The sequence below is a fragment of the Entamoeba invadens genome, assembly GCF_000330505.1.
Source record: "Entamoeba invadens IP1 unplaced genomic scaffold scaff_1105074725591, whole genome shotgun sequence".
Taxonomy (NCBI): Eukaryota; Evosea; order Mastigamoebida; family Endamoebidae; genus Entamoeba; species Entamoeba invadens.
In genome coordinates, this window is record NW_004191750.1 from 745,669 (window position 1) to 763,157 (window position 17,489).

A 17,489-nucleotide genomic window follows, 5' to 3' on the forward strand; every position below is an offset into this window, starting at 1 on the left:
ACTCATGTACTATAGGGTTTTTGATGAATGTAATTGCTGAAGGGAATTGCAAAGACGATTTGGTTGCTATTTTGAACTGTTTTTCCAATTTTGCTTTCACCAAAGAATGTGGTATGATGAACGATTTGGTCCAATATGGAGTGATTAAGATGTGTGTACAAGAAGTGTTAAAAGGGGACACAGAAACTCGTGTATTAGTCGAAATGGCGAACGTCCTCTTTTTTACAGTAACATGGGAGAAATATCATGAAGGAATGATTCGGTATTTGGTCGATAATATTGACGGGTTTCTGAGAGCTATTTTGAAAGGAGTAACCTTGGAAAATATGTCGAAACAAACTCAAGAACTTGGCGTGCGTGTACTTGCAGACTTACTGAACGTCAATGACGAAGTTGTGAATAAAAATCTCTTGGAACTTGGCATCGACTATGTCTTGGAAAATATAATGAAAACGTCTGACTGTGAATTGGTTGTGGACTTGGCGGGAGAGCTGATTGAAAGATACTTTAAACTTGAAGACGAAGAACTTTGATTTACATGTGTTGTACTACTTTGTTTTGCGAAGGTTGGAACTCACAAATTAAAGAACTTTGGTTTGATGAGTATTGAAGAAGCGTATTTCTATCGGATGTTAAAGACAAGGAAATACGATGTGATTGTTGATTCGGACGAAATGGATATAAACAATGAAACACTTCAAAAAAGTGTATTTGGAAGGGAAAATGTGTGTATTGTAGTGTTGATGAATAACTCGAGTGAAATATTAGGGTTTGTGTTCGACAAAGTAAAAAGATATGGAAAGACTAAATTTAATTTTGTTATTCGCGACGGGAATTGCTTTTATTTTGAAGGAGGAACACTGTATGATAACACAGATGTGGATATGATATTGAATATATCAAATTGCATCACAATTTCAAGTGTATTTAATGAAGAATCATCTTATATCTCAACTAGAGTTTACGACTTTTCATCGACTTATACTCCTCGTGTCTTTTTTTCAACACTTCGTCCATTAACAAATCGGGTTATTGTATTTACTTTCTGTGGTTTTTGGTCACTTTTTTGTGGTTTTGAATCATCAAAAAAGAATATTTAGTCCGAGGTTCAAGACTAAATTTATAAGATAAAATTATTAATGTTGAAATCATAATTAATAACTAAATAAAATAAAATTAATAATTTTTTATAAAATATAATTATAAATAGTTTTTAAAAACCATATAATAAAACATAACAGATGGACAGACAAATGGATTCAAAAGATGTTGAAATACTGTAAAGATAATATTATGTCAGAACAATCTAAACAATAAGGTATTAATGTTAATGTTTGGAGAGTGATTTTTAGTAATCGTTTGAGTATGGATTGTATATGAGTATTACACACATATTTAATACCTGAAAGATAGAAAAAAGAACTAAAAATTTATATATGTCAAATTCGACGAGCAGCAACACAACCTTCGACAACTCAACGAACTCCCCCCCTCTTATTTGCCCGCCCGGATATTTCTATGTTAAAGGGGAATGTGTTCAGTCGACACATTGGATACTTGGAGTATCGATAACGTGTAGTTTGCTATTGGCTCTTGTGATGGTTTTAATAATAGTAGTGTGGTTTTTGTCTCGAAAGAAGACCACATCCTCGCGAGACAGATACTCTCGAGTACACTCGGATGATTTTCCACTCCATTTGAGTAAGACGGAGCTGACTTTTGAGAGCGAAGGAATCACAATGTCCATCAACACACAATACACAGATGAAATCAACATCACCAATACATCGGACATTGAAAAATCATTTAAAATTGAGTTTGATGCGACACAATACATTCTCAAGACTGAACCGGAGTGTGGAGTCTTAGGTCCACATTCTTCAGTTGATGTTCAATTCACAATAACATTAAAATGCTCGTGTAAACAATACCCACCAATTAATGTCGTTTCATTTGACGGAACATCAGAGGTTGACGCGATAGACGAAGACATTGTGACAACCCCCGTTCAAGTCTGTGCGTCATGCGAAGACACTCTTCTTCTTGATTTCAAAGAAATTAGTACAAAGGAATTGATCGCAAATGGGTTACATGGGGATGTGGTAGTTTCCACATATAGGGGACAAACTGTTGTCGTCAAAAAGTTCAAGTTGAGTTGGACGGAAGAGGCAAGGAGCTTCTTTGTGGAGCGACTTGGAGAGGTGACACAGATGAGGCACTCCAATTTGATAACCATTTTTGGGTGTGTTGTGACACCAAACCACGAAGCACTCGTCATGGAATTTGCAGAACATGGAAATGCTCGGACGTGTTACAGAAGAGGAGAGATGGAGCTCAAACTTCGCGAAAAGGTTCTTATTGATGTGTGCAAAGGAATACAATATTTACATTCAAATAATAGAGTCCATGGGTGTATCAAACCGACTAATATGCTAATGGTCTCTATCAACCCACAATCGACTGTGTGTTGTAAACTCGGACATTACTGGGATTTGGCGGAGATGACGTCATTGATCATTCCAAAGATCGAAGCCGACAACGAAATTATGATGCAAAACTCATACTTCACAGCTCCAGAGTGTTTCAAAGAAAGTTCACTAACCGCAGAGGCGGATGTCTACTCACTTGGAATGTCTATATTAGAAATTTACCAACAAAAAATGGTGTACCCAGAAAGACCATTTAGTAATGGGTGGGACGCAGCAACTGAAATTGTTAAAGGGAAACGCCCAGATGTACCAAATTCTGTCGATGAGAAGATAAAAAACTTGGTCACTAAATGCTGGGAACAAAAACTGGAAAGTAGACCAAAAATCGGAGAAATCTTGAAAACATTTATGGAATTACAAGATCAATCGTAAAGTCATGTAATTACGATAAATCTTTCATTTACAATTTTTTAATTCATTTTGTTTTAATTTTTTTAATAATTTTTTATTTAATTTTATACAAAACTATAATATTATAATAACTATTTTACAATAATTAAAAAACTATAAAACTGGCTTTTTTAAAAAAATTATTGAAAAATACGAATAAAAATGAACTATAATTAAACAATAAAATAACAATAAAAAAATGAAATTAAACTAACCTATATATATAGTTTACATTCTCAATTTATGCAAAATTAAAAAAGAGCTATAATTAATTGGTTTAGAGTACTAGATTCAAAACTAATAAAACAATAACTTAATATTGAATGAAACTTTTCGTAGTTTTTTCAAAATTCGATGAAACTTTAAAAGAATAGAATGGCTCAACGGTTTGGAAACAATTTTTTATTTGTCCAGAGAGATGACTGACAACTAGTATTAAGGCGATTATTGTTGGTGATTCTGGGGCAGGAAAAAGTAGTTTGGTTTCGCAACTTGTCAACAACGAATTTCCGGAATCGAAACCAGTTAACCCACCGCGCAATTTCTTTAACGATTTCGTCTTCTTACTTGACAAAACAAAATACCGAATTCAACTTGGGGAGTTTGTCGACACAAACACTGAGATTTCTGGGTATGGGCTGGAGTTCAAGGGAGCTCGCATTGTCATTGGATTGGTAAGTTCCAGTGTCGACTCTTCTTTATCAAACATATCAAATTGGCTTATTCTCAGGGAGCGTCTTGTTGCGGATGATATTCCATATGTTAAAGTTTTGGTACAGAACATCGTGACGGACCAACCGAAGACAATCACTTCCGAAGAGGCGAAACAAGCTGCAGAAAAGATGGGGATCCATTACTTTGAGATCAACATAAAAACCGGTGAGGGGATACAAGAAATGTTCAAATCAGTTCTGAATGATGTCTTGAATCAAGACCCTACACTTAAAGAGTCAGCCTCCGTACAGGAAGGCAAGAAGAAAGGAAAAGGGAAAAAGTGCATAATCATCTAACTCTACTGTTTTTGTTTGTATTCTTGGGAATGTTTTGAGGAACTTTAACATAGAGTTTGTCGAAAGTTACTTCATTACCTCTTATCGAGTGTTGAATAAATATTCGGTGGTGAATATTTATCTGGTAAATTTTAATATAATAAACTATAAATGTATAATTTAATTGGGTCAAACGTACTCAATAATAAATGTATTTTTTTATAAAATGCTTGATGTCACTTGAAAGTAATCCAAATGTTATAATAAAAAAAATAATAAAAAAACATTATCATAATTTATTAGTATGAAATAGTTAAGATTCACAACTATATAACTAGATATATAATAGTTAATGAATTAATAAAAAAATCTTGAAAATAGTATGTCGTCTGCACCTTCTAATTCCACAAAAGAAAACATCCAAACCCGCCAAAGTCGTGACAAAAAGACGAAGGAAGTCGCGCAACTCTCTTTTTTGACGTGGATACTCAACGAACAATTTTCGTTCACTTTTCAACGCCCGAAGAAACGGTCAACAGTCAACTTCTGTTTTCCAGACTTGCTCGAAATAGACTTCGGGAAGGACAAAATGGACATGACAAAATTTTTGAATGAGAGGGTGGAGGAAGATTTTACGCAGTTTTGCAAATCAATGACAGTCAAACAGGCGAGTCGTAAAGTCGACCACCTGAAACGAGTATATATCAACAACTATTTAACCGACTTGGCGGTGCACAGTGGTGTTGCTATTCAAAGCAAATCAACCAAAAAAGACTTGGAGCAGATGGAGAGGTTTGTCGAAATACAATTCAGAGGAGAGACGTTTGGGCAAAATAGTATCATCGAGGCGGGTGTCGAGATCAACGTCCACCTCATGGAGTTCTTGGGAGAGAACACCATCGTAAATATACCAAAAGGACAATTGTTTAACTCATTTTCTTTGTAATATGTAGTTACACATGTTGTACAGTTGACAAAATGATAGTCAGAGACCAAATAATTGTAAGAAGTAAAATTAATAGTTATAAAACTTTAGATAAGAACTATTATTAAAATAGATTTAAGTTTTTTACCATTTTTTGGTGTACCTTTTTTTCACTTTTTTAAAAAACCCGTTATTTCCAAAATAATCAATGGGAAATACACCCTTCTGACAATTGTTTGGTCTCTGATAATTACTTGGTCAACTGTATGAAAGAAAAAAACTCTCATTTTACTTCATTAAGTAAATATTATATTGTTAATAGTTTTTATTTTCTATTTGAATAATATTATAATAGAATATATTATTTTACTATTGAATAAACAAACGAAGGACAAATTCTTAATCAAAACACTACTTTATTTGTTATTAATTAATTAATTAATTGCAAGAAAACAATAAACGTCTTTTTATTGGTTCAAAATATAACAAATTGGATTATTTCATACTAAATAATAGTATATTTTTTTTAGTATCAACAAAAGTGGATTTTTCGAAAACAATAACTAGTTTATTATTATATTAATACTAACAAATAATAATAATAAAATAGTGGAAAATTATTTTATTCTTCTTTTTCAATAATTTGTTGAAAAAATAAAAAAGAACAATTGTTGCAACAAACACAAGGAAAAGTCGACCATAAAAATTAGAAAAGAAAAAGACTTCAAAAATACGACAAAAAAACTGCAACTCACTTTGTTGTGAATTTTGAATGAACAAAGACATCGACTTCGAAAAGTACACTCAACGAGAAAACATATTCAACTTTTTGGAACTTTTTGCATCTGGTGTGACACTAGTGGTCATCTCAATTGCGTTTGTGTTTGTCGGTGGTGGTGTGTTTTTCGGACAAAACATATTCTTCTACGAGTTTGTGATCATTTTGTGTATACTTATTGAAACACTCCTTTTCATCGCACACGCCCTTCTTTCAGTACGAATCCGCCAAAAGGACGAACCGTACCCACCATGTCTCTCTTTTATAACACTTGCGTTGGCATCGTGTTGCATTGTTTTACTTTTTGTGTGCCTCCCCTTTTCATTCAGAAGGGAAGAGCAACCAATCACCAAAGACACTCTTGATTTCTATGAACGTCTCGTTTGTGTTGTTGTAAATTAAACTATAATTTAATAGTTTCAAACCATTTACGTATAGTTCAGTTGTTGCTCAGACAACCAACCGGTTGATGAATGTTCTTGTGTGAAAGAGCAGTGTTCTTCGTGTGAAAAGGTGCTTCTTCCGACGGTAAAGATAGTGTTTTGGATTGCAAATTTGGTATTTATCTTACTTTCATTATTTGTTGCATTGTGTTGTTTTGTGCACCACACTTCAAATGTGCTCCTCTGTTGGTTTTATTTCTATGGCCATGTTTTGTCGAATGGGAGGTCTTCTTCTCTTGCAGATATTTAGTGTTTTTGTATTCCTCTGTTATCTTCCATTCTCCAAATACGATAGAATTTGCCATCTAATCAAATAGAATACTTTTATAATAATTTATTTATAATTAACTAGTATAACAATACTAGAAGTTTAACAATAGTATTCTTCTAATAATAGTGATAACAATAGACAACAATCAATCAGTTTCATTCACGTCTTCATCTTTAGGTTCTTGTGGTTCTACATCGTCATAATATTGGACACAAGTATCTACCTTCTGGAGGAGAACATCTATAGTGTCTTCATCTTTGATATTCAATGGAGTAAACCCGACAAGAGCATAACTTTGGACTAACTGTACCAAAGCAGCGTTGAGTCTGTGGTACTTATCTCCCATTTTCTCATCCAGGTCAGACGAGAAAAGGGGGTCTTGGTCTAAGAAATCATAGAACGTCTCTGGGTCTTGCAAATTTTTACTCCACATATCCATTTTCGACATCACATTGATATGAGGAATTTCAAGCGACGACATCACAGACAAACAGCACAACACGGCACTCACGTATTTAGTGGAGTCGGTGAGCACTTGCGAATCAACAAGAAAGACAGCACACACCTACACTGTTAACACACCACCAATTACTTATAATACAATTAAACAAACGTTATAGTTCTGTTCCTTCATATAATCCACAAATCTCGACATAACTGGTAAATGGCTGTATAACTCGATTTGCCCAGGGCAATCAATGATCAAATAATCGTCGTCGTAGTCGCCCAGCTTCTCATCAAACCACTCAAGGTTATCCAAAAAATATTCCAAACAATACACCAGCGCACCGTTCGGTCCAAAACTCATTTCTTCCATCACGTCTTCCACGGTGACTAAATCTCTGATGTCAATATCAATGTCGTAGTAATTCTGGTCAATGGCCGGATCCAAATTGACCATATAAGGATGGCGATGCAAATCATTCATATACTGTTTTATGTATTTACAATATGTCGACTTCCCGCTGCCTGCAGGACCCATCACTAGTTGGCAACACTTCCCCATCCTGTTTTCTGTTTTAATCAGATCTCTTTTAGTAGGGTTGGTCATAAAATGAACGAGTAAATAGTATCTCTTCATAATAAATTAACGAGCTGTTTTTTACTATTTTGGTATTAAAGTTATGGTTATTTATAGTAATAATCAATAAACAAAGACTCGTTATTATTTATTATACGTTAATTGAAAAAACATGTTAAATAACATTTCAAGACAAGGAAGGACAACTGCTAAACGAAATGGACTTTTTAGCAAAGAAGCGATCAAATCCGCGTAACTTCAAAAATCGGTTGAGAGTAGAAAATGCGGAGAAAGAGATAAGAGAGCGAGCCGATCTCGAGAAAAAGCGTCAGACGGAGATCACCGAGCAAAAGGAAAAAATTGCATATATACGGAGCAATTTTGGCGAAGAGGCGGCATTTCAAGCAACCAAGGAATCACAAATAATGTTCTTGTATGAACCCCCGCCCGGGTTTTCGCTTGAAGAAAAGATCGAAGAGAGAATGAAAGAGAAGAAAATTCGGAGTGGAGAAGAGAGTAAGAAACCTCGAGGAAGAAATGATCAGAGCAAAAAAGCAGAGAAGAAGTTGACCCGAGTCGACCCAATAATTAAAGACGGCGAACAACAGAAGGATGAAATTGAGAAACTTCTATGACACTTTTGTAGTATTCAATTCTAATCAATGTTTCATCTCTTTTTGTTCTAAAAATGATATGGGAACTTAAAAATAGATATGGCACAGTCGTCAGTACAACACATCAACTCACTCTCAACATTCGAGTCGTTTATTAGCAGAAATCCAGTTGTGATTGTCGACTTTTTTGCGACGTGGTGTGGACCATGTAAGAGTATTGTTTGTTCTAATATATTTAAGAGTTCACATATGTGTTATACATATAATGGACACTTTGTGTATGACATGTACTATATAACACTTTAACTGGAAGGCACCATACTTCGAAGAATTGGCTCGAAAAACACCATCAATAAAGTTTGTTAAAGTCGACGTTGAAGAAGGGGCAGACATTGCCGGGAAGTATTCTGTGCACTCCATGCCAACATTCATTCTTTTTAAAAACGGGAGTGAGTTTGATCGCTTCAGTGGTGCCGATAGAACCAAGTTGTTAAGCTTCACACAAGTTTCTGGGGGTGGACAACCTCATCGACTTCACGAAGAGCAAAACAAGATGTCGATGATGCGAACAGTAGCTGCAATTGTTATCATCTTTGTGACCGTTTTTGTTGTGAGCAAACTGATGAAGTGATTTGCTTTTTGGGTCTTTCTTTTGAGTTATTATTAAGTTTGAAGAATATTAACCAAATCTTAATAATATTATAGAAGAACAACAAAATAGAAAAGGATTTGAGACTCTAAAATAACGAGGAAATAAGAGAAGTAGCCTGAAATAACCAAATACAAAGAAATAAAAGATCGAAGGAAACTTTTTAAAAAAATGTTCAGCTGGTTAAGGGGATCACAACAAAATAAAGAAAATACTACAAAGACGCCACAAAATATGGCGGTCGAGAAAGGAGTCGCTGAGAACCCAATTGAATTAACAACGTACCACGAAAACTGTACAGTTAATAATATCGAGGAAAAAGACTTCCACCGAATTTTTAAGTACCTTTCAGTACACGACTTGGTCAATTGTAGGCTGGTCTGTAGAATGTGGAAGGACATGACAAAGAGTATTAGTGAGTTGGTGGTGACAGAACCAAACCCAAAACTGTCTTTGTTGTTCAGAGATGTTAAGAAACTGACTGTAGACCCTTTGGCGACTATGGACTGCGCTGGACTTGTCACGCGTCTTATTAATTTGACGTCGCTGAAGTGTGGAAAAATCAATCAAGCCTGTTTGGAACAACAGATTCAATTGAAACAACTGGAATGTCCCGGCGTTGTCCCCCCTTTTGGTGTTGAAAGTATTTGCACAAACAATATGGAGAAACTTGGGATGTATAATTCACTCACTGCACTTGAATTGGTGAACGTGTCGGATAAGGAAATTACTTCCTTTGTGAAATTGGGAAGACTGACGTCTTTGAGGAAACTGTCGATTGCGTCGAAAAATTTTGTGGGGAAAATTGAAACGTTTGTCGACATCAGTCACTTGACCTCACTTGAAATATCGGATGCTCCACTGGGAAGCGAATTTTTCTATAATTTGTACCTCTTCCCTTATTTGGTGTTCATTGGCTTCACTAGATGCCAGTTGCCTGTTTCTGGCATATCACCACAAACTCCATTATCGCAACTCTCGACAACAGATGGCTTCATTTATATTGTCGGATGTAATTCATTAAGGTATTTGTACTTGAACGAGAGTCAAGTTTCGAATTATCATCTTGATGTTATTGCTCGAATGGAGAATTTGATTGGACTATCATTAAAAGGATGTGCGTCTGTTAATGATTACTCGTTGAATGCATTTAAGAATGGACCTATAAGTTACTCATTGGAAGAATTAAACGTGGAGGATACGATGATCACACATATTGGACTGCAAACGATTTCACGGATTAAGTATTTGAGAGTGTTGGACATATCGAGGTGCATTGGAATCAAAATAATTTCTCCGTTAAATTCACTCAAGAACTTGGAAATACTGCGGATGACTGGCATTGCGGTCAATGCAGAAACGATTAAAGACTCCTTCAGAGAACCACCGAAGTACTTGCAACAATTTTTGTTTGAGAGTCAACCCATAGACGACCCAATACTCACTGTGTTTTGCAGCAAATTCCCGACACTCGAATATTTGTGTTTGAAAGGAAGTAAAATAACATCATTTGGTATTCAGGATTTGGTCATATTGTCGCATATCAGAGTGCTTGATATATCGAACACTGCGGTTGATGATAAATGTTTTGAGTTCATATCGAAGTTGACATATTTAGAGGCGTTATATCTCGAGAAGTGTATGAAGATCAGTGGAGAGGGAATTAACGTGTTATCAACCCTTGGAAGTCTGCGGGTGCTCAACATGAATGGGTGTGCCGAAGTTGTTATCGATTCTTTGAAAGAGATGGGAGAGCTTTCTGTGGAGACTTTGAGACTGAATGGATGCAACAAAATTGGAGGAAAATTCGTGTGGAAATATTTGAGTGAAATTGAACATTTGAAGCGTCTAGATTTGTCGAATACATCTGTTGATGATGATGGCGTTGAGGAAATGGTCAACTGTAAATGGCTAGAAGTGCTTTATTTGATACGTACGAAAGTGAGCGACAAGGCAATTACAAGTCTCTTGAAATGCAATTTGCTCCGAAAAATCGATGTGAGAGAGTCGAACGTAGTGAATGACTTTCTTTCCAACTGTATTGTAATAACAAAAAGTCCCGAACGTGTTGCAGAAAATCCACTCCTTGTAGTCAAAGATGTTCCCATTGAGAACAACAAAGAAGACAAAGAAAGTGACGATGAAAGTTCATCATCATCTGAGAGTAGCGAAGACAGTGACGATATTCCAGTGAAACCCGCAAAGATTGAAAAGGTCGAGAAGACTGATAATATGGAAAGCATATAACACACTTTTAATGTTGATTTTAAAAATCGGAATTTTGTTTTTGTTGAACCAAAGAATTATGAGATTGAGGAATTGAAAAGAACTTGAAATTGAAAGTGTTAATTACCTCGACCACCTCTTCCTCTTGTATTGCCACCACGTCCTCGACTTGAAGAACCACCGCGAGAAGATGCGTGAGAGCCTCCACGACCTCTTGATGAAAATCCACCTCTCCCACGATACACACCTCTTCCTCGACGTCCACCACGTTTTTCTTCACCAGGAAACACTGCTTTGATGTCAGACAATTTTTTTATTGGAAGGTCACATTGAAGGCAGCCAGTAACAGTCTGTCCGTTCTTGAGAGTAATATCGATGGTATGATATTGTTTGCACTTCTCACAAGGAACACCAATTGTGGCTTTTTTAACATCAGCGCTCCATTCAATATGGCTTTCACAAGTACAACAGAAACAACTGTATTTGTTCTGAAGCAGCGAAAGGCACATCTCCCCACCACACACACTGCAGAGACATACTTTAGTATACTCCCGACTGAATTTACATTTGGGGTTCATGCAATTCAGACAACCGCTGTGGTCTTCTGCCATATAGTCGTTCTTTGAATTGTAACAATTTGGACATATCAACTCCTTCTTGCTGAAATCCTTTGTTGTAGTCATCACCGTCTCGAAATTGCAGATGGGGCACGAAACACTGTTTTGTGTATATGTACACTTTTGTGGCAGTTCATACTTCTTTGCACAAGTGTTACACATCAGGTACGTGTCTGTTGATATCACTTTCATCAACATCCGCCCACACTTCCCACAATTTGAAAACGACCGGCTTTGATCCTGCACTTGGTACAACTCGCCAAAATTGTCTTCAAGTACTTTCAAGTTCTTTCGCAACTTCAAGAACGTGTTTTCAAAGACTTCCAACGCTTCGCTGATCACAGAGTCCATATCCGCTTTGCCCTCCGCAATTCTACACACATTACTCTCAATATGTGCTCGGATTTCTGGACTCACCAATTTCTTCTCTATCGCGTCATACGTTTTCGTTAATGCAAGTCCGTGTTTTGTCGGTTGTAATGTTCGTTTCGCGCCGTTCAAGGTGACATACCCTCTATTAATGATATTCCCAATGTGTACGGGGATACTTGCGTCTGTTCCAATTCCGTTTTTCTCCATCAGCGTGATAAGCTCGTACTCAGTTAAATAGTCCGGGCATGTAGTCATCCCCTTATTGATCTCGAATTTTCCTCCCTCTATTTTTTCATTCAATTTGAATGAATCCGGCATGATAGCGTCGTCCTCTTCATCATCGTCGTCATCAAGTTTAGTAGTCATTTTAAGGAATCCCGGATCTTTCAAGATCTTGCCACTCCCACTAAAGCTATACTTCCCAAATTCGATTGACACACTTGCCTTTTGGAACACAGCGTCTTTATAAAGGGACGCCAAGAATGAATTGCATATGTACTGATACAACCGCATTTCCCCATCGCCTAAAGCAAATTGTGGATATGTCAATGGAGTTATTGGAGGATGGTCTCCTTTATCTTCACCACCTTTTGGCACATTAATTCCATTCGCTCGCACAAGTTGGACCTTTTCTGCAAACTGTGTTGAGCTCCCAAGTTCGGCTAAAATACTGTCAAACCCAAAATGTTGTGAAAATTTTGTACTTTCTGTTCTTGGGTATGAGATATATCCTTGTGTGTATAACTTCTCTGCTATGTGCATCGTGTCCGACGGACTCATTCCTAACCGTAGTGATGCTCCTTTCAGCATCTCAACTGTGTTTAACCCAGTCGGTCGACTCTTTCGAGACTCCGTGACATTCATTTTCTTTACTATTCCAGAACAACTCCGGCACTCTTCAAGAACAGCGTCTGCCTTTGCTTTGTCGTCAAACCGATTTTCTAATTTCAACTTTTTGGAGCGGCCACTCAAGTCGTTGACATTCACTTTAACAATGTAATACGCCTTTGGAACAAAATTGAGAATGTCTTTATATCGTTGCACACAAAACCCTAACGTCGGTGTTTGACATGGACCAAACGAGACAAGTGCGTCTCCCATCCGTGGGAACTTCTCTTTCAAAAATGTTGTTTGGAGTCGGGTGAAAGCGGCTCCTACTCTCAAATCAATTTCTTGTCGCGCATCGACTGCTTCGGCAAGTCTTGGGTCAGGGCTTCCCAAATTATTGAATGCCTTCACAATTTCATTTTTAGTAATTGAACTGAAAATGGCGCGATATATACGACACCCCTTTTGCATGTAGTCCACTGTGTTATCTAACACTTCAAAGCAAATGTTCTCCCCTTCTCTATCACAATCAAGCCACAACACTATCGCGCTGCACCCCTTTGCTTCGTTCTTTAGATGAGCTGGAATGTGTGTTTTAGGGTTCGCCTCTTCTTTTTTGACTTTACATGAAAAGAGCGCTTCGGGGTCGACACTCCACTTTTGGAAGTCTGCCTCAAACTCACATGTGTATACGTGACCCGCTACCGCTGTCATTTTCGCCTTCTGTGGGCGCCCTCTGAAGTTACACATGAACTCGTGAACAAACCCTGAAATCCCCCGTCGTGTGTTGATGGGCCCTGTCGCCAAAAACTTGCTAATGGATTCGGCTAACAATGGTTTCTCTGCCACCATCAGTATCGCCATTTCTTCTTTATTTCGAGTTTATTGAGTTCTTTACTGGTTGGAAATAACACTTGAAAGACATAAATTAGTAGAGTTGTACATCCTCCGACGAACTGGGCTGTTTCTTCTCGGAGCCAAACAAACTAAAGTCGTCGTCGATAGAGAAGAAATCGCTTTTGTCGGTAACAAAGAAGTTCTCGTCTGTTGATGCCGATGACTCCATTGTCGTTTCCGAAGCAAAGTGTGGAATCTCGTCGACCTTATTTTTTATAATAAACTTCGGGCGGATATCTTCAGACTCTTTCTCGCTTCTGTCAGCAATTCTACGAGCTGTTAGTGGTGCCCCAAACTCATCAGTTTTGCCAAGTGGTTTGACTCTCGATTGTAAAGTCTCGTGAGCCATTACGGAGGGTTTCCGAGGTTTTGTGTCATACCTTCTTTTGTTATTTCCTCTCTTGTTATACCCTTTTCTTCTTTCGATTAATTCTTTTGGGATCAAGCTTGGGTCTGTAATAAATTCGCTTCTTTCATAGACCAAGTCTGATTGCTCTGGCGTGAAATAGTCGTCAAATGGTTTTGTTTCTTCAACCTTTTTGTTATTAATAACAAATTCTTCTTCTGTTGTTGCTTCAAAACCTTTTTTACTTTCTTCAAAGAAACTGTCGTCTTCTCTGTTGTCCATCTCCTCTGTTAATAAGTTCAGTTTACATCTTTTGTAAATTAGTCATTGATACTATTGTTTTAATTATATTTTTACTATACTATGTAATACACTATTTTGATCAATATGTTCTTTTTGTGAAATACTTGTATTAATATAAATAGTAAATTATACTAATAATGAATTTAGAGAAAGAGCCGGGACTTAGAGTATCTCACAACAACAATTGCAACATCTTTTCTTCTTTTTGGAGGGATCCGACCTATTAAGCTTATCATTGATCTCTTTACGCACCTCAACGATCTCTGTCATTTGTCTCTCAACGACTCGACTTAATACACCATACCCAATCAACATACAAATAGCAATGATCCACACAGGGAAGACTGCAAAGAATATGTAATTCTTCATTGTCCAATCTCCTAGGTTTAAAAACATGTATTTTATTGGAAGGTCTAATGTGATGAAATCGTCATAACACGAGTTAACTGTCTCATTCACATACACTTGAAGCGATACTTTGAACTGAACGGATTTGACGTACGGGTCTCTGTAATCAACTTTGAATACGACCATATGTTCACTCACTGATAACACATCACATTCTGTTTCATCTAATAACACTTTAACAACGTTGTCCAAGTGTGTTCCATACAAAACCACTTCAGTGTCTAGCTGAACAACACTCTGACTCACACTTTCTACTTCTGGCCAGTCTGTCACACCAGTCACTCCGCAAATATCTTTCGGATCTGCACATTCTAACAACCCACCAAACCCTCTCACATAAAGTCTGTCTTTGCACGTGTAGTACTTCCCATCGACACTCACTTTGTAATACGAATTGTTGAAACACGAGACGTTGTAACAGTGTGAATTGCTGATGCCAAACGGAATCGCCTTAATTAATGAACTTTCAAAACAAAGTGCATTTGGACCGTGTCCCTGTCCATGGTTGAGCATTTCCGTTCCAATGTAATAGTCCATAGTGAGTGGCGATACACTTTTGAAGCATGACCCACTTGATAATGAAGAAACAAAAATGCAATTATCTGCTATTTCATCATTTCCTCCAATGTTTGGACTTCCATAGTGTTGATACGAGCTATTCAAAGTCTCTTTAAACGTATTCCCATCACATACGCCAACACCCGATCGATCATTGGTACACCTCCTTACACCACTCATACAGCGATACCCATTTTGTTTCCTCCATTCCGAACAATTATACAAGAAAGAACACCCTTCATTCCTTCCCCAAGAGAATGCGTCGGCTTGGTCGTAATTCACTTTGTACACCAACATCGCTTCAAAGTACGCAAGTGTAAATTCACTCACCCGGGGATTGGTCGATGCTATCCCATTCATGATTTCTGATATGAATAACCGACGCTCCCAATGCGACCCAGCAGTCCCACTCCCTCCACCATCTTCGAGTGGAACGTATGACATGTTCGGACAATTGAAATGTTTTCGTGCGCGAGAAACAACGATCTCGTCAGTGATTACTCGAAGGTTTAAATCACCAACCTGCTTGTCGACTGCTAAGTCTCCATCAAACCCCATTGCATGCATACACTCATGGAACACAACACCAAGTTGGTCTCTGAAGTTGTCTTCCGACAATTTGAGTTGTTTTGTAACAACATTGACATACCCCAAAACAGGGCGCTGACGATTCACAAGGTAGTCCGAAGTCGAACTGCAACTTGCAGCATACGCCAACACGCCTGGAGTGGAGTATGGGTGTGACAGAACCATAATGTGAAAATCAGTATCACTTGGGATGGTATACGAACTCTCAAATTTGGCATCGCCACAGTACTTCCCAGCAGCGACTTGCTTCTTAAAGTCGATTTGATGCACTTGGAAGTAACTACTAATTGAGTCGTTGAGTGCTTTAAAGAGTCTCTATTTGTTAATGTGGAACTCATGCATATATAGAAGTGTCACATACCAACAAACAGATATATACTCGACCTTCTCGGGAGTCAACACATCGTCCGCCAAACATCTGTATATAGTTGGGTTAATTATACCCATTGAGATGGCTTGGTTTTCGTATAGACAAGGAGGTACCGCGGAATACGAGTAATCTGTGAGGGCAATCAAATCGTATGTGAAACTATCAGTAAGCTTTTGAATACCCAAATGTATCGAACAAGAACTTCGTTACATCAAATACAAACCGGATTGGATGCCACCCCCCATCTCCTTTTATCCCAGTTGAAGGGATAACTCCTTTGACCGTCTCTCTGTTGATTCGATTAAAAACACATTTATTTTCTACAGAAATAACCTCAGCAATCAACAGAAGTAATAGCATTATGTAATTTCCAGAAGATAAATGTTTTGTGAAGAGTCTCCACTCATCTATAATTCAATCACAATTTCACTTCTATTTTACTTAATAATAGTGCTGTTTTTCGGGTTCAGAGGAACAATCTGTTTACTTCATTCTTTCTGTGGTTGTATTTCTAATTTCTTGTATAGTAAAAATACTACTTGTGAATAGTAATTGGTAGTATTGTAGAAAAAGATTAAACTATTGTTTAATATTTTGATATAGTTATATAAAACACTATTATACAACTAATAAGTATAATAAAATACTTATAAAATATAGTATTTGATATTCAATTCAAATAACACTGAGTTATACAGAAATAGAAGTAGTAGTGTCTATCCGTCTCTCCATTGGAATCCACAGTCATAGTTCGCACACTTATAAAAGGTAGTCATCGGTTCATCAGCCGACCTGATCTGGATTTGCATGAAATAGGCCTGACCAAACCCGCACTTCTCGCAGTTGACTAAAAATGTTATTCAAAATGTTATTCCATACAAGATACAAACTGTCTGTTTTTTGGGCGTTTTTCCATTGTTCTTCTCCCAGAACTGCGTCTAGTTGTTTCTTCTTTAACACGGACTCGTAGACGATCTTTTTGTTGAACGTGAATTTGTATGGGCATGTACTGCACTTGAAGTACAACTCCGTGCCATCCTCTACGACCAACAAATTACCGCAGTTAGCACAAAAGAATGTCATTACTATACTTAGTTCTTTTTATTAAAAAAAATACAATACGAGAAACCCTACTTCTTTTCCAAAATTCAAAGAGAAAAGAGTTGTAATTTGCAAAATATGAAGACTCACGGTTGGGTCTTCTTTGAACTATACTAAAACTATACATGAACTATATAAATGTCTAGAGAGTAAAATGGATGTAAAACAAAACCAAGTAATTAACAACACCCTTCCTTCTTTTGTTCTGGGTTCGCTGGCTTTTGTTGGACTATTTGAATCACATCGTTCTCTTCTTTATTTTGTTCTGGTGTGTTTTGTGGGCCTTTTTCCTCAATGGTCTTCTCT

General features: G+C 37.2%; 12 protein-coding genes across 12 annotated transcripts; 7 read left to right on the top strand and 5 right to left on the bottom strand.

Annotated features, from left to right (window-relative positions):
• Positions 1 to 1,436: 1,436 nt before the first annotated feature.
• Positions 1,437 to 2,861, top strand: EIN_174410 (proto-oncogene tyrosine protein kinase FER, putative; the record flags this gene model as incomplete). The annotated part of the gene is made up of 1 exon (XM_004184044.1): positions 1,437 to 2,861. The coding sequence occupies one exon, from the start codon at positions 1,437 to 1,439 to the stop codon at positions 2,859 to 2,861; it is 1,425 nt and encodes a 474-aa protein (XP_004184092.1).
• Positions 2,862 to 3,254: 393 nt separating this feature from the next.
• Positions 3,255 to 3,889, top strand: EIN_174420 (hypothetical protein; the record flags this gene model as incomplete). The annotated part of the gene is made up of 2 exons (XM_004184045.1): positions 3,255 to 3,265; positions 3,313 to 3,889. 2 exons carry the CDS (start codon positions 3,255 to 3,257, stop codon positions 3,887 to 3,889), a joined length of 588 nt encoding a protein of 195 aa, XP_004184093.1.
• Positions 3,890 to 4,250: 361 nt separating this feature from the next.
• EIN_174430 (hypothetical protein) lies at positions 4,251 to 4,814 on the top strand (the record flags this gene model as incomplete). The annotated part of the gene is made up of 1 exon (XM_004184046.1): positions 4,251 to 4,814. One exon carries the CDS (start codon positions 4,251 to 4,253, stop codon positions 4,812 to 4,814), a length of 564 nt encoding a protein of 187 aa, XP_004184094.1.
• Positions 4,815 to 5,565: 751 nt separating this feature from the next.
• On the top strand, positions 5,566 to 5,973 carry EIN_174440 (hypothetical protein; the record flags this gene model as incomplete). Its single annotated transcript, XM_004184047.1, has 1 exon — positions 5,566 to 5,973. The coding sequence occupies one exon, from the start codon at positions 5,566 to 5,568 to the stop codon at positions 5,971 to 5,973; it is 408 nt and encodes a 135-aa protein (XP_004184095.1).
• A 457-nt stretch (positions 5,974 to 6,430) lies between these two features.
• Positions 6,431 to 7,291, bottom strand: EIN_174450 (transcription factor FET5, putative; the record flags this gene model as incomplete). Its single annotated transcript, XM_004184048.1, has 2 exons — positions 6,431 to 6,850; positions 6,899 to 7,291. The coding sequence occupies 2 exons, from the start codon at positions 7,289 to 7,291 to the stop codon at positions 6,431 to 6,433; spliced, it is 813 nt and encodes a 270-aa protein (XP_004184096.1).
• A 233-nt stretch (positions 7,292 to 7,524) lies between these two features.
• Positions 7,525 to 7,941, top strand: EIN_174460 (hypothetical protein; the record flags this gene model as incomplete). The annotated part of the gene is made up of 1 exon (XM_004184049.1): positions 7,525 to 7,941. The coding sequence occupies one exon, from the start codon at positions 7,525 to 7,527 to the stop codon at positions 7,939 to 7,941; it is 417 nt and encodes a 138-aa protein (XP_004184097.1).
• Positions 7,942 to 8,019: 78 nt separating this feature from the next.
• On the top strand, positions 8,020 to 8,551 carry EIN_174470 (thioredoxin, putative; the record flags this gene model as incomplete). Its single annotated transcript, XM_004184050.1, has 2 exons — positions 8,020 to 8,139; positions 8,234 to 8,551. The coding sequence occupies 2 exons, from the start codon at positions 8,020 to 8,022 to the stop codon at positions 8,549 to 8,551; spliced, it is 438 nt and encodes a 145-aa protein (XP_004184098.1).
• Positions 8,552 to 8,740: 189 nt separating this feature from the next.
• Positions 8,741 to 10,816, top strand: EIN_174480 (F-box/leucine rich repeat protein, putative; the record flags this gene model as incomplete). The annotated part of the gene is made up of 1 exon (XM_004184051.1): positions 8,741 to 10,816. One exon carries the CDS (start codon positions 8,741 to 8,743, stop codon positions 10,814 to 10,816), a length of 2,076 nt encoding a protein of 691 aa, XP_004184099.1.
• A 98-nt stretch (positions 10,817 to 10,914) lies between these two features.
• Positions 10,915 to 13,476, bottom strand: EIN_174490 (DNA topoisomerase 3-beta-1, putative; the record flags this gene model as incomplete). The annotated part of the gene is made up of 1 exon (XM_004184052.1): positions 10,915 to 13,476. One exon carries the CDS (start codon positions 13,474 to 13,476, stop codon positions 10,915 to 10,917), a length of 2,562 nt encoding a protein of 853 aa, XP_004184100.1.
• A 64-nt stretch (positions 13,477 to 13,540) lies between these two features.
• EIN_174500 (hypothetical protein) lies at positions 13,541 to 14,137 on the bottom strand (the record flags this gene model as incomplete). Its single annotated transcript, XM_004184053.1, has 1 exon — positions 13,541 to 14,137. The coding sequence occupies one exon, from the start codon at positions 14,135 to 14,137 to the stop codon at positions 13,541 to 13,543; it is 597 nt and encodes a 198-aa protein (XP_004184101.1).
• Positions 14,138 to 14,320: 183 nt separating this feature from the next.
• On the bottom strand, positions 14,321 to 16,327 carry EIN_174510 (hypothetical protein; the record flags this gene model as incomplete). The annotated part of the gene is made up of 4 exons (XM_004184054.1): positions 14,321 to 14,699; positions 14,739 to 16,027; positions 16,082 to 16,212; positions 16,306 to 16,327. The coding sequence occupies 4 exons, from the start codon at positions 16,325 to 16,327 to the stop codon at positions 14,321 to 14,323; spliced, it is 1,821 nt and encodes a 606-aa protein (XP_004184102.1).
• Positions 16,328 to 16,798: 471 nt separating this feature from the next.
• EIN_174520 (DNA-directed RNA polymerase III subunit RPC10, putative) lies at positions 16,799 to 17,165 on the bottom strand (the record flags this gene model as incomplete). Its single annotated transcript, XM_004184055.1, has 2 exons — positions 16,799 to 16,929; positions 16,973 to 17,165. The coding sequence occupies 2 exons, from the start codon at positions 17,163 to 17,165 to the stop codon at positions 16,799 to 16,801; spliced, it is 324 nt and encodes a 107-aa protein (XP_004184103.1).
• Between the last annotated feature and the right edge of the window lie 324 nt (positions 17,166 to 17,489).